We start from the raw sequence: 15,773 nt of genomic DNA, 5'->3' as shown, positions 1-15,773 counted from the left end.
CTTATTTAGAGATGAATTTACTTACAACTAGAGGGCAGTTTGAGAAGTGTTTGTACCTCTCCCCCCCAATACAAAATAGATGTTCTGTGCTTTTAAACCAGCCTTCATGTACCTGGTACCCCCCAAATGCTTTGGATTGCAGCCACCAGCAGCCCTAGCCAGCAAGGCCACGTTTTGGAGTTGTAGTCCAAAACATCTTAAGAGCACCAAGTTGGTGACGGCTACTTTAGATCAACAGTTGCTAAAGATCACCATTAGGTCCTGTTGCAGGTCTCCCTCCTTCTCAGGGGTACAGCCAGACTATGATATTGGCAGACATAGCAGCAGAGCTAGTCACAGAAGGCAGTCGCAATCAGAAGCTCTCATGTGGAACTGAGACTGTCTCATTTCAATGACATGTTTCTGTGTTACAACTAATATTAACTAGCAGCAGCATATATTGCTTTCTAATGTGAGGAATGCAACACTGACTACAAAGTGCATGGTTTAAATAACCAGTCAAGGCTTCCTTGGTGGTGGACTGAAAACTAAAAATATATAAGGCATTACTTTCCAAAATACTTTTTTAAATATAAAAAATATAATTTTATTGAACCCTTTCTATTTCTGACCTGTATACCAAAAACTCCAGCAATGTTTGGCATGAAACTCCTATTCATTCCAGAGGATTCTACAGCAATATTCTAGGCAAAGACTTGTCCGACCATTAGGCAGAGTGGGGCAACCAGGGTGGGAAGTAGTAACAGGTGTTGGAGGACTGAGCTGTGTGTGTCATGCAGGCTGTCTTCCATCCCCTAAGCTAGCCTTCAGTTGTGGTGGACACTGTCCTATCCATATACGTGGTGGAAGGGGGCACCATCTTATTCTTTGTTTCAGGTCACAGAATGCCTTGGGTCAGCCCTCGTGCTGGAATACATGGTCTCATCCGCACTCTGTAAAAACTGAGTGCGTATCTTGAACACATCTGGAGTTGCACATTGCAGAAGAAGACTAGTAGCGGTAAGACCTTCCAAGGATGCTTTTTCTCATCTTCTCACTGAAAGCACTGCTGAGGAACCCCATGCTTTCCCAGAACACAGTATGGAAATCCACTGCTCTATTTCATGATGAATCTTCATACTAATATTTGTTTACTGTCTTGTATTGTCTTGGAAATGTCACTTAGACTGCAATCCAATACATGTCTACTCAAAAATAAGCTCCATTGGATTCAATGGCACTTACTTCTGGGTAAGCATGTACTGGGAGGCAGCCTTAATCAGTGTTAAAGTGGCACCCAGAATCTTGCCAGCATTTACAACACATAGAAGTAGTAGTTTAAAGAACAGAGTGGCTCACTTTAATAACCACAAAAGTTGGTCACTATTTAACATGACATTCTAAAAAAAGTCACCACAGGATTCATTTTATAATAAATTTACAAGTGGATGGTATACGTTTAGATATAGAGGTAGAAGTTCACCTTTACAATATTCTGCTAATACAGATTATCAAATTCAAGGCACAAAATTGTTCTTACAAAAAAACCCCATCTGGTTCTACAATGTGAACACTTTTTTGTAAAAAGAGAAATTTACACACCCTTTCCACACTCAAATGTTCAAGTTGCATTAATTGTATCTTTGCAGTTAGTTGGCACAAGAACTAAGACTTTAAAAAATGTAATTCTCTTTGCTCAATTGCTTTTGGATTTTAGGGAAGAGCTTGGGTAAAGAAACATTACACTTGAGGGTAATGTGGGAAATGATTTTTGCCATGAAATGTATAAGATTATGTAAGTTGTAATTTAGATGTGCCACTGCCATTGCAAAATACAAATTGCCACTTTAAGAAGCTATCAACTTTAAAAGGATGGTGAAGGGCAGGAGGGGAATCTTTCTCAGTAACGGGAATAAAGTGTCTTGTATAACTTCATTCTGAAAACTTCCCAAATATACATTTCCTCTTGATTTAGGGCTCAGTAATGTAGTTGCTACACAGGAGAATTTCACTGAAATTTATCTGTTCCACACAGAGTGGGTGAACCCATTAAACACTGCCCTGCTGTCACCACATTTGTTCAAAAATGTTTACCTACAAAAAATACCACAAGAAAATTAACAGTTGCTGAAACAATTGGATCTTCTGGTTGAATAACTTCTCAGGAGTAACTCTTACACATAGTTTGTCTACAAAAGAGTAGCATGTTACTGTAAATTTAATAAAGTTTGAAAAGGACAAGGGTGACCACTACATTTTATAAATTCACTTTGCTCATCACAGCTTCTGAGACCTCTATTATGTTATATACAGTATGTAAAACCATTGATCTTCTGTCCACTATAGAAGTATAGGATCCAAGAGAATGCCACAATAAAATGTTAACTATTGCATCTGCTAAATGCAAGTGCTCTTCACAATTCAGTCATTATGTTTTGATCATAATTGAGCTACAAACACCAGTCCTTTGTAAAACATTAAATTCCATTTTTTGCTTCATTGTTATTTGTGGCTTGTTTTCGTTGAGCAATGAAAGGGTACATGCACTTGTCTGCTCCCAAAAACCGGTACATACACACAACTGCTTCAAAAGGCAGGATGCTAAGAGAGGGAAGAAAATGAGAAATATTATAAACACTTTAGATGATGGTTGGTGAAGAATACAGATTAAGTACTAACTTCTACATATGTAGTGTTGATTTTTACACAAATACCAGAAAGCTAGAAATACTTTTTACAGTTACTGTTCTCTCCTTGAAGGCACAGTAAGAAAAATGGACAAGAGTGACAAAGTAATTGTGGAGATATATTTTCAATTTAGTCCATTTTGAAATAATAATCTCTTGTACAAGTAAGCAAAGCCCTACAGCAATAAAGATCATTGTTTAGCTTAAAAGGATATTTTTAAGATGTAGGATGGTGATTAGACAGTTTTAGCTATTATGAGTTTATGTTCAGATATTGTACCTGAAAGTTTTCTGAGCAGTCAGAAAGAGTCTCAAGTTTTAAAGTAGAATTAGATAAATGGAGATCTGAACTTTTCATAGAAATTTGAGAGGAGCTCTCCCACAAACTGTTGTGCCACATGGATGTTTTATTAAAGGAAGCCTTCTAGAATTGCCCACTCTTTGCTATATACTTGGCAGACCCTTCTGACTGCTGGGGCATTACGTACAGAAATTTCATAGATCAATGAATGCAGGATTTATTTCCTGCCTGTGTAAATGTCAGTTTTTAGTAAAAACAAAACAGGAGTATCCAGAAATCTGTGAAGTCAGACACTTCACAGCAGGAGCTTGTGCCAATTAAGTTAAATGACACGTGCCATCAGCAGGCAGACATAGAATGGAGAAGTTCTCCAGATCTGAAGCTACAGTGCAAGAAGAGATAGCTTAGTACTGATTAGACCACCATATAGCCCAAATTAAGGAGAAGACAGGTGCCCTCCCTGTCCCCATTCCCACCTGTGGATTCCACATTGTGGAGATTTAGCAGCTAGATGGAGGGGAGGGATGTTTGGGAGGGCCCTTTATTAAAAATGAGTGCCAGGTGGGCCTGGTGTAGTTTTTCTGCACTTCTGTGAACTATAACATTTCAAACACCACAGGGTTCAAGCGTATGTTTGTGTCAGAGAGAGGAGGGAGGCATGCTGGTATGTGCCTTAACATGTGATCCACATAGGGGATGTGTGTGCATTCTTATTATGTTGATGTAAGATTAAAATATTTCTATTTTAAAACTGATGCCTGCAGTTAAATGACTTTCTCGCCATCCTAGGATCATAGGGTTTTTTATTTTTTTCAGGAGTTTGCCAATAACAGAGACAACAGCATACTGAAATAAAGGGCACCAAAAAGGTTTCCTTTCTAGCCAAATTCTCAGGGATAGTTTTTTATTTCTCAACTTCACAGAAAGATTGCTATACTTAGGACCCAAACTATTTCACTTCCAGAGCAGTTGATAAAAAAAAAAACTCCTCTTCCCCTCTTGTCCTGCGGCTTGATGTGTATGCATTGTTTATATGATTTACTAAATTATCCCTTACATAAAAGGGTACTTTAATTAGTTTTCTATGGCAGACTAGATTTATGACAAATAGATTTTGCATTACCCAGTTTGTAATGCAGAACAGATCTAGTTACTGGATGGAAACCCCTGTTTTAGGGTTGTCCCAAAAAATCTTCACATTCCTTCTAGAACCTGCACTTCTAAGGGACAGCAATTATAAGAATTCTCATGCTCTCCTCAATATACTGCCAACAAAGGCTGTGCAATCCTCCTGTTTCACCTAAAGCAGCACAGGGGTGCAACATATGGTTCCTGTTTAAATAGGAAGAGCTTCCCACAGTGATGCTTTCAAGCAAGCAGTGCTTGAGTGCTAGAGGGGGGACTTGGCTCAGTGGTACAGCACATGCTTTGTATGCAGAAAGTTCCAGGTTCAATCCCTCCCTGGCATTTCCAGTTAGGTAGCAGGTGATGGGAAAGCACTGTGCTTGAGACCCTGAAGAGCTGCTGCCAGAGGAGACAATACTGGGTTACACACACAGAAAGGCAGCTCCTTTAAACTTGATCAGTCTGTGTTGCCATCAGCGCTTCTACTGCACCAGTACCATACTCAGCAGGGCAAGATTATCCATTAGGCTTAGTAGGCTGAAGCCTAGGGGCATGGAGCTCTTGGGGGGGCCCGATCCGTGGAAGCAGGACAGGAGCCGCGAATCGCGGGACAAGAGCTTCCAAACCGCCCGCCATCCCCCCACTTCACTTACCTTTTTCTCCGCTGTTTTTTGCGATTTGCCATCAATCAAGATGGCAGCAGAGGCTTCAGCCCCTTAGGGAAACCTCGGCCGCCATCTTGATTGATGGCAAACCTGCGTGCACAGTACGCGCAGCCGCAAACAAAGTGGAAAGGTAGGTGAAGCGTGGGGATGGGATGGGATGCCGGGCGGCTCAGAATCAGCCTAGGGGCCCTCCTCAGCTTAATCCGGCCCTGATACTCAGCCCTAACGCAGTTTGTAATGCAGATCTGATACAGGCCTGTAGTATGCCACGTTTCACATTGGATGAGCGCCAGTCTTTATAGTGGTACAAATGAAAGGTGGGCTAGACATCTTTTAAACAAAGAATATAAAACATATTCTTGCAAACTTCCAAGAGTTTCCTCCAACACAAATTCCTGGAGCGCCTTTCTATCTGTGTCAGTTTATGCCATCAATTTTTCCGACAATAAGCCTTTCAGTTGGCTCAGGGAACAGACTAGGAAGAGGAGCAGAACTGTCCAAACATGCAGTGCTCCCACAAAGTTTGGGTACCCATTTATGTGTTAAATACATTAATTGCTAGTCAGGATTTCCAGATGGTTACCTTTTCATGAAGGTGACCATGTACATCAGGCGAGGTGTGCAAATCATAGGTTGGTCTGTAAGTATAGCTCTCATAGCTTGTTTTACACAGTAATCTGGTTTCAAGGGTGGAAGGAATGGTTCAATTTCTTTTCTGAAAATAAAAAACAAAATCTTCATTTTAGAAATATACATGCAGTTAGAAGATTCAACCAGAGTCAAAACACACTTCTGTCCTAGTTACTTCAAAAGGGAGAGATTTAAATATGTGCTTAAGTCCTATTGAGTTTAATATGCAAGTGAAGGGCTTAATTTTGGTTGGATTATACCCTTTGAAATGTTTCTCAATTAAAGCTTAATCTAGATTACACAAAACTGTAAATTTACCAGGTATAAGGGGCATTTATGAGATTTCAAAAAAGTAAAAACTAACTGTGTTTGCAACTTGGTTCAAATAATATTTGTATTTCCCTATTATATAAACATAGTTATAGAGATTATAATAATGTTTGCAAGGCAGATCTTTTATTTCTCTAGACCAAAAACATCCTGTGTTAGTAGCATTTGATATAGCTGTACTATCTTTCTAAAATTCCTGGAGATTAGAAAAATCAAGGTAGCCTACTTACCTAATTCTGCAGCCTCTGAACATTCCTGTGTCTACAAGGTAAGGACAGACCAACGTTGTTTTAATACCATCTTTTTCAGCTGCCTTCAGTTCATGGCTCAAAGATTCATGAAAACCCACAGCTCCAAATTTACTGGCGCAATAATCCTACATTGGTAACAGAAGAAGCAAGTGTGAAAATGAAGAAAATAAGAAGTGGATAGATTTGAAACCATAATTTGTGTTCCCAAATGCAAACTGACTCTTTGCCATGTTTCGATTCTATGGATTTGATATTCGGATAAGAAAGATTCCAGCCTAAAGTAAATTGGATAATAAATATTTAATGAAACCGACTAGATTAACGAAGGCAATACCTATCACCACTATTCTTAGCTTGTATGCTAAGATTTTTTAACCACAGCTATGCTTCAAGCTTCTTCACATAATAACCTGGTTTGCATCAGGATCAAAATAATCCAGAGTCTTAAATCATGGTCTATAGTTTCAGATACTGGCTTGTTGTGATCCAGGTAACCATAGTTTCTCAATCTGATACAATAGAAAACTATGGGTTGTATTCAATGTAGCTCTAAATTGCTGGTTCCATCAGCATAAGGACTCCTCCTTGGCTCAACAGAAAATTACTTGTGGACCACCTGAAGGTATATTTAAGTATACAAGCATTGCATAGGGAGGAGTGACCTACACACTTTGTTTTCATTAAGTCACCAGCACTGATTGGTTGACATAACATGGGGCAGAGTACTCCAAAAGTATGATGAGCCCTAGGACCTACTGGTGAAGAGTGGGTAATAATCAAACTAGGAGAGAAAAGATGGGAGGTAGCTTATGCCACTTTGATCACATATGGCTATCATTTTCAAATATATGTCATGTTACTGGCATTTTCCTCTTGAAGTGTCTGAAGTAGGAATGTTGTGTTGCAACATCTAGACCAGGGACAGGGAACATGGGGCCCACGAGCTGGTGTTGGTTAACTCTTGTCATCCTTGACCGCCGACCATACCGGCTGAGGCAGATGGGATATCCAACCTTCACTATAATTCCAGTAGTAATTTGTGGTGCATGTGGTGGTGGTGGTGGTGGTACAGGGGTGTCTGGGGAATTGTTTTATCTCATACTGTTGGTATTTCAAAAGCTGTTGCTTATTCTTACTCTCTGCACTGATATTTCCAGGGCTGCCATTTCTAAATTGCTGGGTGGTGGCTATATGAAGCTACCTACAACTGAATTCCTTGGTATCTTAACTTTCAACAGAAGCTAGATTAGTTATTCCTGAGTTGTGAGCTCCCCAAAAATCTGAGTAATTGCTCAAGTGCTCTGTGTAATTAGCTTGTATGCCAACTTGTACAGCAGGTCTGACAATAACATGAAGACGTGCCAGATCGGTTTTAAAGAAGTCTAACAAACCTCCACTCCAGCAGTACTGAATAGGCCGAGGGAACTAGCAACAGTCACAATGTGTCCATGATTCAATTCCAGCATTTTGGGAAGGAATGCTTTAGTGGTCTACAAAGCAAGAACACAAGAGAACATTACTTAAATGCCAGCCGTTCTTTGGTCTACTTCTCTAATAGCCAAAATACAAGAGCGCAGAGGATTACCGGAATGTTCTCCAGCGTCAATTCTAACAGAGAAGCTGCAGTACACCAAGATTATACCCAAAATCAAGAGTACCCATAAGATCAGATATACTTAACTTTCCGTGAGAACTAGTGTTATGAGAAAGGGAGAAAATACAAGTTTGCAAAAGTGCTTTACGGTATTTTGTTGCTTTAAATAGAACTGCCTACTGGGCCAGTCACATAACAGTTCTGTCACTATCAGCCTGTTGCCACTGACCCACTAATCCTTGATGTCACACTTCCAAACAGTAATCTGAATCCAGATCTCAGAAGGCATTTCAGCTGGAAGAAAATTTGGGGCCATAACCACCAGAAACCCCACTAAACATTTTTAAAGATGTTTTGTTTTAATGTGCTTTTAATGCTTTTATTTGCTGCCCTGAGCTCCTTCTGAGAACAGCAGGATATAAATTTAATAAATAAATAAAAATAGAAGAAAAATGGGAAAGCTTAAGTACAAAAGATTCCATTTAGGTAAGAAACAATTTTTTTATATACTTCTGCTGTTGCTACATTTAGCATAGCTGACCATTTTTATTTAAGAGTTGGTGCTGTGTGGTAGTTAAAAGCATTAAACGTCAAACTCGAGAGACTTGAGTTTAAATCCTCTTGGCCAGAAAGCTCACCATGGGTAAGTCACCATCTTTCACAATGGGTTGGTGTGAGGCTGACCCCATACACCATCCTGAGCTCTTTAGAGGAAAGGTGGGATAATATAGTCTGTTGGGTTTTCAATCAAAACTATAAGAGAAAAGCCATCAGCTTGTAAAGTTACCAATGTAGCTGCATATTAAGCGAGTAGAACATAAAGTTTTTGTTAATGACCAATTTTCCTGAAGGGCAACTTTTAGAAGAAAGGTGGGCAAGCATTCCAGTTACCACCCTTTAAAGTTAGCTGTCACCTAGTGCTTCTACAAATGCCACTCTCTTCATTTCTTTACATCTGAATTCTGAAGTGGGAGAGGGCAAGTGGCAGTCCTCACTGGTCTGGATGTAGCCAAGTGTCTCCAGATGCTGATCTCAAGTGTAAGATCTCATATGCTGCACATTCTCTCAAATATTTGCTACATACACTACAAATTAGGGCACTTTAACTTTCCATTTTAAAAAAGGCACTAGCAGCTCTTAAGTACAGAATCCAATTAATGCCCACCTTGCTGGAATGGGAATCCAAGTGTGTTAGAAGGACACAGAATTCAAGCACATCTAATGTTAACTCTTTCTACAGGAGAGTGTTCTGTGGGTCAGGCTGACAGTCCAGATTACTACAAGCAGTTTGTTATAGGTAACATTTACACTGCTGTTAGAATCAGAACAAGAGTATTTTTATTTGCAATATACCTCTTGCTTGATTTCTTTCCCCTTTATACACTGCGTAATGGAGCATCCAATAAATCCATCCTCTAGTTTTTATACAATGCTTCACTAAATACCCTGAGAACATAACAAGAGCCTGCTGGATCAGGCCAATGGCCCATCTAGTCCAGCATCCTTTTCTTACAGTGGCCAACCAGTTTCCCATGGGAAGCCTGCAAGCAGGACCTGAGTGCAAGAGCACTCTCCCCTCCTGCAGTTTCCAGCAGCTGGTATTTGGAAGCATATCACCTCTGACTATGGAGGCACAGTGTAGCCATCATGGCTAGTAGCTACTGACAGCCTTATCCTCCATGAGTTTTTCTAATCCTCTTTTGAAGCCATCCAACTTGGTGACCATCACTGCCTCTTGTGGGAGCGAATTCCATAGTTCAACTATGCAGTATGTGAAGAAATACTTTCTTTTGTCTGTCCTGTATCTTCCAACACTCAGCTTCAGTGGATGTCCATGTGTTCTAGTGTTATGAGATAGGGAGAAAAACTTTTCTCTATCCACTTTCTCCATGCTATACATCATTTTATAACACTTCTATCATGTCACCTCTTACTCACGTTTCTAAACTAAAAATCCCCAAATGGTGCAACTTTTCTTCATAGGGGAGTCACTCCATCCCTTTGATCATTGTGGTTGCCCTTTTCTGAACCCTTTCCTCCTCCGCAATATCTTTTTTGAAGAACTTTCCTAACTTACTCAGGAGCTTTTGGTGAGGTTGAAGACTTTCAAAAAGCTTAAGTAAACTATGTCCACTGGATCACCTCTATCTATAGGCTTGTTGACACTCTCAAAGAATTCTAATAGGTTAGTGAGACAGGACTGAGCCTTGCACAAGCCATGCTGGTTCTGTTTCAGCAAGGCTCGCTCTTCTAAATGCTTGGTTATTTTACCTTTAACAATACTTTCTGCCAGTTTTCCCAGGACAAATATTAAGCTAACTGGCCTGTAATTTCCAGGATCCTCTCTGGATTCCTTTTGAAAGATTGTTGTTACATTGGCCACTTTCCAGTCCTCAGGTATGGAGGCGATCTGAACAACAAATTACAGACTTTTGTTAGAAGATCAGCAATCTCACATTTGAGTTCTTTGGGAACTCTTGGGTGGATGCCATCAAGACTCAGTGATTTTGTCAGTTTTTTTGTTGTCTGTTAAGCCTGGAGCATCATCTCTTGTCACCACTATTTGCCTCAGTTCTTCAGACTCCCTTCCTGCAATGGTTCAGGCACAGGGATCTTCCCTATATACTCCATTTTCAAGACAGATGCAAACAATTCATTTAGCTTTTCTGCAGTCTTCTTATCCTGCTTTAGTACACCTTTGCCTCCCTTGTCATCCAAAAGTGCGACCGCCTCGCTAACGGTCTCTTGCTTTGAATGCATTTCAAGATTTTGGTGTTGTTGGTTTTTATGTTTTTAGCAATGTACTCCTCAATTTGTTTTTTTACCATTCCTTATTGACTTCTTGTCTGACTAGATTAAGGAGCTGCAGGTGGCACACAGGGTCCTCCCCCCACCCAATTCTTTTTTCACATCAACCCTAGGAGGTAGGTTAGGCTAAGGGATGGATACTGGCCCAAGGTCACCCAGTAAACTTCATGGCTCAACAGGGATTTTAATCTGGGCTTTCTCAGTCCTAATCCAACACTCTTTATTTTCACACCATACTATACAGGCAAAAAGCTCCCATTAGAAAAGTCAGGAATGTGCTTTCATTGTTAAAACTGTATCTTGTTAAGTTACTTTTCGAAGTCTGTAACAATAGTTTGCCACATATTAGTCTGAGAAATGTCAAACTTATTTTTCACACTGTGACAGACATGCTAAAAAGGCCAGCACAAAAACAAAAGGAGCCTCCATAACGCTCCATGTATAATCTCATTGCATGACACCTGGATTTGCTCCATGGATTTTGCTGGGATTCCACCTGCAGAAATCTATGTGGAAGATTAAGCCATCTATAATTACTTTACAGCAGTTGCTTTGCAGCTGCCATGCATTTGCAGGAAGTGACAGTGTGCTAGAATTGCATTTCTGCCAAATGGATTGCCTCTGCCAGCCAGAAATATGGCTCATTTTTTAGTTGCTACACCATTAGTTCTGTGTAATTAAGGAACCCCCTCTTCAAACCAATACTGGTGCCTTTTAAAGTTAAGTGGCTAAATAATTTAAATAACACATTTTTTTTTAAATACGGAGAGCTAACAAGATAGTAAGTTTTATTTCATTTAAACCACTTGCCATATCTATTCACTGGATAATTGATGGCCTAAACAACGTCAGCTTCATAATTGTAGGAAAAGACTATAGCAGACTCAAACTAATTCCATTCTTATGGTGGCTGCCTTTTCCAATCGGACACATCAGAACAGTTTCACTCTAGCAACTTCCACATGTTCTTGTCCTGCATTTTTGCCTGCAAGCACTAAATAACTAACTCACCCCTCAGAACTCCACACAAAAGTGTGTTTTCAATGGGCAGCTAGTGGATGACAGAAGATTAGTGGGCTTTCCCATTCTCAGTTTCTTGCCTCTACTGGTGATGAGGCATTTGCTCCACACTACTGAAATAACATGGTTTACTTGGTCCCTCCCTTCAAGTAGCTCAAAACATGAACAATGGAAGTTTTGCTGCAGAGCAGGTAGCATACTGCACCACGTACTAGCAAACTCGTGGGCCAAAGATTATGCTAAAAAAGCCATAATGAAATGTCTACTATTTTTCTCCAGGCAATTATTTGTTATAAGGAACAGATCAGTAGGAATTGCATGGTCCTTCCTGTACTCCCCACCTCCCAGTTAGCAGCTGCTGCCAAACATCTGGAAAGTGCAGCCTATGCCACCATTTATGATACTTGTAGGGTGGGCAAGTGATGGAAAGTGACTAAAGAACCAGGGAAAGGGCTGCTAGGGTTCCCTATAAGTGTTATACCTTGTAGGATTAACTATCCAACACTCACCTTTTATAGAAAACAGCCTACATGTCTTCAAACATGTCTCTGTGGCTCTAAAGGCCGAACACTTTACACCCAGTTCTCAGATTCTGTGCCAACTGCTGGATTCCACCAAGTTCCATATGCAATTCTGTGGGCCCAGACACACGATAACGTGCTTTGAGATTCTCCTCCTCTTGTAGCAAGAGGCATCTGCCAATATCTTCAGTAATCAACAAAGACTGGAATCTCCTTCATTTGTCATCCGTGCCAGACACACAATCTCCTTTTCTAAACTATGAGAATGGTTAATTCTAGCACAGAATGGTCTTTGGGACAACACACAATTCTGTGGACACGACAGTTTAAATAAAAGAAATTGTTAAGAAGTAGAAAGGAAGACACTATTTTGAATGGATGAAACCTGGGAGAAGATTGAAGGAGTTGTGTATATTGTTCCTAATAAAGTAAACTTGTTAGATGCCTAGAAAGGGATACCACAGCAATTTGAGCAATGTGTTAAGACTTTAATCTCCATATGCAAGAACTGGGATTGTAAACAACATTTGCTTAGTCTCATGTGGAATACAAAACTTCCTTCCAGGGCACCAAGCAGAGAAGCTTTATAAAAGCCGCCTCTTGTTAGAAAGTGTGGGCATGCAAGATAAAGGTTGCAGGCTAGTAACTTGTATAGATGGATTTTCAAGACTGATATTTCCTATTCTCTCTCATGTTTTCCTTTGCTTCATTAGAGGAAAAAGTAGCTGTTATTGATGTGAGGAAAAAACTGTTGTAATAGAATGAAGTGGTGTCATTGCTCCCATTTCAGAATTTAAATCAGTTAATCTTTGTTGCTTGCCTAGTTTCATTTTGGCTCTCTGAATACTACCATAAGGCACCTCAGGCCTAATTTACTGAATAAAGGTCACAGGACGGTTGTGGAGAAATGCAAAAAAATGTTAGATACACACAGTTAACATGTGCGTGTAAATATATACACCCACACCCTGTTGGATTCAGACTTGCTCTTCCTTTCTTGGAAGAGGCTGAGATCAAGTGGAGGCTCCCAACTGAGGAAGGATCAGGAGGAGGGTGTTTTTTTCCTGATTCCCTATTCCCTCCCCACCAACTCGCACACTCTTCTGTAGGGTCCCCCAACTGTCTAGAGCAGATTTATAGAGATACAGAGAGGTGCAGGAGGGAAAGGATGAAATCTGCAAAAGATCACCTGGACTCTTCCACTGGGGGGAATATCCTGTGTGTGAAGTTCTGCTCGCAGGAAGGCTGGATCCAACTCCCACAATACAATCCCACTTAGAACTACTTTCAGTAAATTCACTCTCTATGTGGTGCTTACAGTACATTAAAAAAAAATTGTTTTTTCATTTAAAAGGTCGACCAGAAATGCCTATACATGAAGCCCTCTTCTCCACTCTCTTGAACCATAACACCATGAGCCATGCAATACATCTGAACTCAGTTTAGTCTGATTTTTTCCCCAGGATCTTCATTTTCTCCACATCAAAAGACAAACGTTCTACTGCCAGAGCTTTGTAGAGTTATAAAGGTCTGGCACAAATGGTTTCTTCCTGATAGAAACCAAAAGCCAAAATGTTTGCCTATTTTATTCAGCAGAAGGAAAACATGTAGAGAGAACATAAGAGCCTTTACAGAAGAGCCAATGTACATATGAAATGGAATCATATGGTGCCATTGTACCTGGACTATACTATTCAGATAAGCTTGAGCAGTCTCACAGGAGGAGAGAGAAATTCCCTACACTTAAACATCTAGCAGTGAGAGGGCTTATCTAGAATCCTTTCCTGACACACTAGCTTTCTATGTGCATGGAAACTTTCCTTCCAGGATGGACCCAAATGTGTGTGTGCATGCACACACAAACGCACGTACACACACACACACACACACAGAGTTTCCATAGTACAGCCCCCTACTCAGCCATATAACAAGTGTGATTCATTAGCATTAATTTAAAAGAGAAAGGTGGTTGGAATGTGAAGCAGCACCAACATAGCTGCAGAGGAAAGCTCTGAATTAGTCATAAGTCACAATTACCCTTTAGAAAGTTCCATATCCTGATTACTTGAAGCCTCTCCAGACTCCCTCTAACATCAGGGTGATTTTGCAAACACTTCCCTCATCTTTAAGCTTAAAATCTTAGGGCGATAGACATGATCTTACAAAGAAACAAAAATGGATCATTTATAATCCTATGGTTATGAGGATATCATAATGGGTGTTAAGCTACAACATTAGCCAATCAGTAAACCAACATTCAAATCTTTGTTAGAGCAGAAAAATCAATGGCTTTTTGGACACAAATGTATGAAGCTGAACAAGTATTTCCTTGTTATTGTTTAGTTTTAGGAACATAATTTGCCATAAGACCGTGCTGAGTAACAGTCTTCCCTTATTGCCTGAAAATTCTGCAGTTTTATTCTCAAAGTTTTTAGTAAAACAAGTTGAAAAATTTTGCAGCTCAGGATTGCAATACTGAAAAAGATGAAGTACAGAGGTTTAACTATTTTTACAAAATACACAGACAAGAGTACAGTGTGAGTATGGAACAGCAAATATTTAAACAGAGAACTCTGAAATATGTGTAATAGTAGAACTGTGCCACAGACATCACTTCCCCTTCAATCCACCAGGTAAGATGTTAAAAAGTAGCAAAGAGCAGCACTAGTATCTACTTAAAGCCGTGGGGTGTGAGTGTGTGCAATTTTCATAGCCTCTTGACTCCATCCTGCTAACCAGCTTCTTTGTACCATCCCAACATCACAAAAGAACTGGTTTAACTGGTTTGACAGCCATACAAGGAATTCCCTCAATTGCACAAAACAGCTGCTCCGACTTGTGACTCCAAGATAGGCACAATTCAATGGACTGTGCCAAAAAAAGTACCAAGCTGCATACCAACCCCCCCCAACTATTTCCCATTAAGAAAACGTTGTTACAGTTGCTAAAAGGGGGGCTTAAAATGTATATTTAATCTGCACAAGAGTTTTGTAAAATCTGGGATACTTTTGCCCTGGTAAAAGAAGGCAAACTATGGACATTTGATAATATGAGTAGGGACAGAGCTGTTAAGTCCTACCTTTGACCAACAAAACGTGAGCATTCAGCAGATACTACTCAGTTTGAAAACTCTTTTTCTGACCATGAGGCCTAGAAACATGTAGAAGTGTGCGCAAAAAGATGTAGCGGCAACATATTCTGCTTTGAGTGGGGCAAGCCAGCACCTCCCCCAACCAATACATCTGCCTCCACTTCCCTTCTTCTGTTGTCTTCCCCATGTCAGATTTTAGAGTGCAAACTTCTTTGGTCAGGGATCTGTCCTATTATACTTTGTAAATTGGCATAAGTGATAAGTACAATGCCTGCTTATCCAGTGTCAGTCATACTCTGAGCAGGCCTATTGAAATAATTGGGAGTTGTAGACCAAAATATCTGGAGGGCATCAGGTTGCCAAAGGGTGCTTAGGAGACAAGATGCAGCTTTTTGCAATGCCCTGACAAACTAGACTCTTGTGCCATTTGTTATAGCAAACATCTGTGCTTCATTCCTGTTGGCCCCATTCAGCCTCACTGTAATGGCAGAGGAGAGGTTAGCTATGATGGGAAGGATTTCGCTTATTTTAACACACAGGAGGCGGCAAGTCTTCACACAAGGAAGAGGGGAAGCATACAGCCCTAGATAAGCAGTGCTAAAGTTTGCAACAGTGGGGCACTGTGGCTGTGGGAAAGGGAGTTTAAATAACTTCATTAGCACCCCATGCTAATAGCACTCAAGAATGAGGGAAATTGCCATTTCTGAAAAACAGGAAGGGTGCAGGAAAAGGCTAAAATCATAGAGCAGTATAGTTGGAAAGGGCCTAAGG

At 40.3% G+C, this 15,773-nt stretch overlaps 1 protein-coding gene across 2 annotated transcripts in view; it reads right to left on the bottom strand.

Annotated features, from left to right (window-relative positions):
- Positions 1–1,316: 1,316 nt before the first annotated feature.
- RDH10 (retinol dehydrogenase 10) overlaps positions 1,317–15,773 on the bottom strand; it is a 39,665-nt gene continuing 25,208 nt past the window's right edge. For both annotated transcript variants that reach the window (XM_061601347.1, XM_061601356.1), the window contains exons 3-6: positions 7,360–7,458; positions 5,948–6,093; positions 5,341–5,472; positions 1,317–2,580 (exon numbers count right to left, since the gene is read on the bottom strand). In XM_061601347.1, coding sequence (XP_061457331.1) covers positions 2,457–2,580; positions 5,341–5,472; positions 5,948–6,093; positions 7,360–7,458 — 501 coding nt within the window. In that variant the 3' untranslated portion in view covers positions 1,317–2,456. The remainder of the gene's footprint in view (positions 2,581–5,340; positions 5,473–5,947; positions 6,094–7,359; positions 7,459–15,773) is intronic.

This window comes from Rhineura floridana, chromosome 1 (genome assembly GCF_030035675.1).
Source record: "Rhineura floridana isolate rRhiFlo1 chromosome 1, rRhiFlo1.hap2, whole genome shotgun sequence".
In the NCBI taxonomy this organism is placed as follows: Eukaryota; Metazoa; Chordata; class Lepidosauria; order Squamata; family Rhineuridae; genus Rhineura; species Rhineura floridana.
Note: the sequence above shows the minus strand (reverse complement) of the source record. Positions and strands in the feature narration are given on the sequence as shown.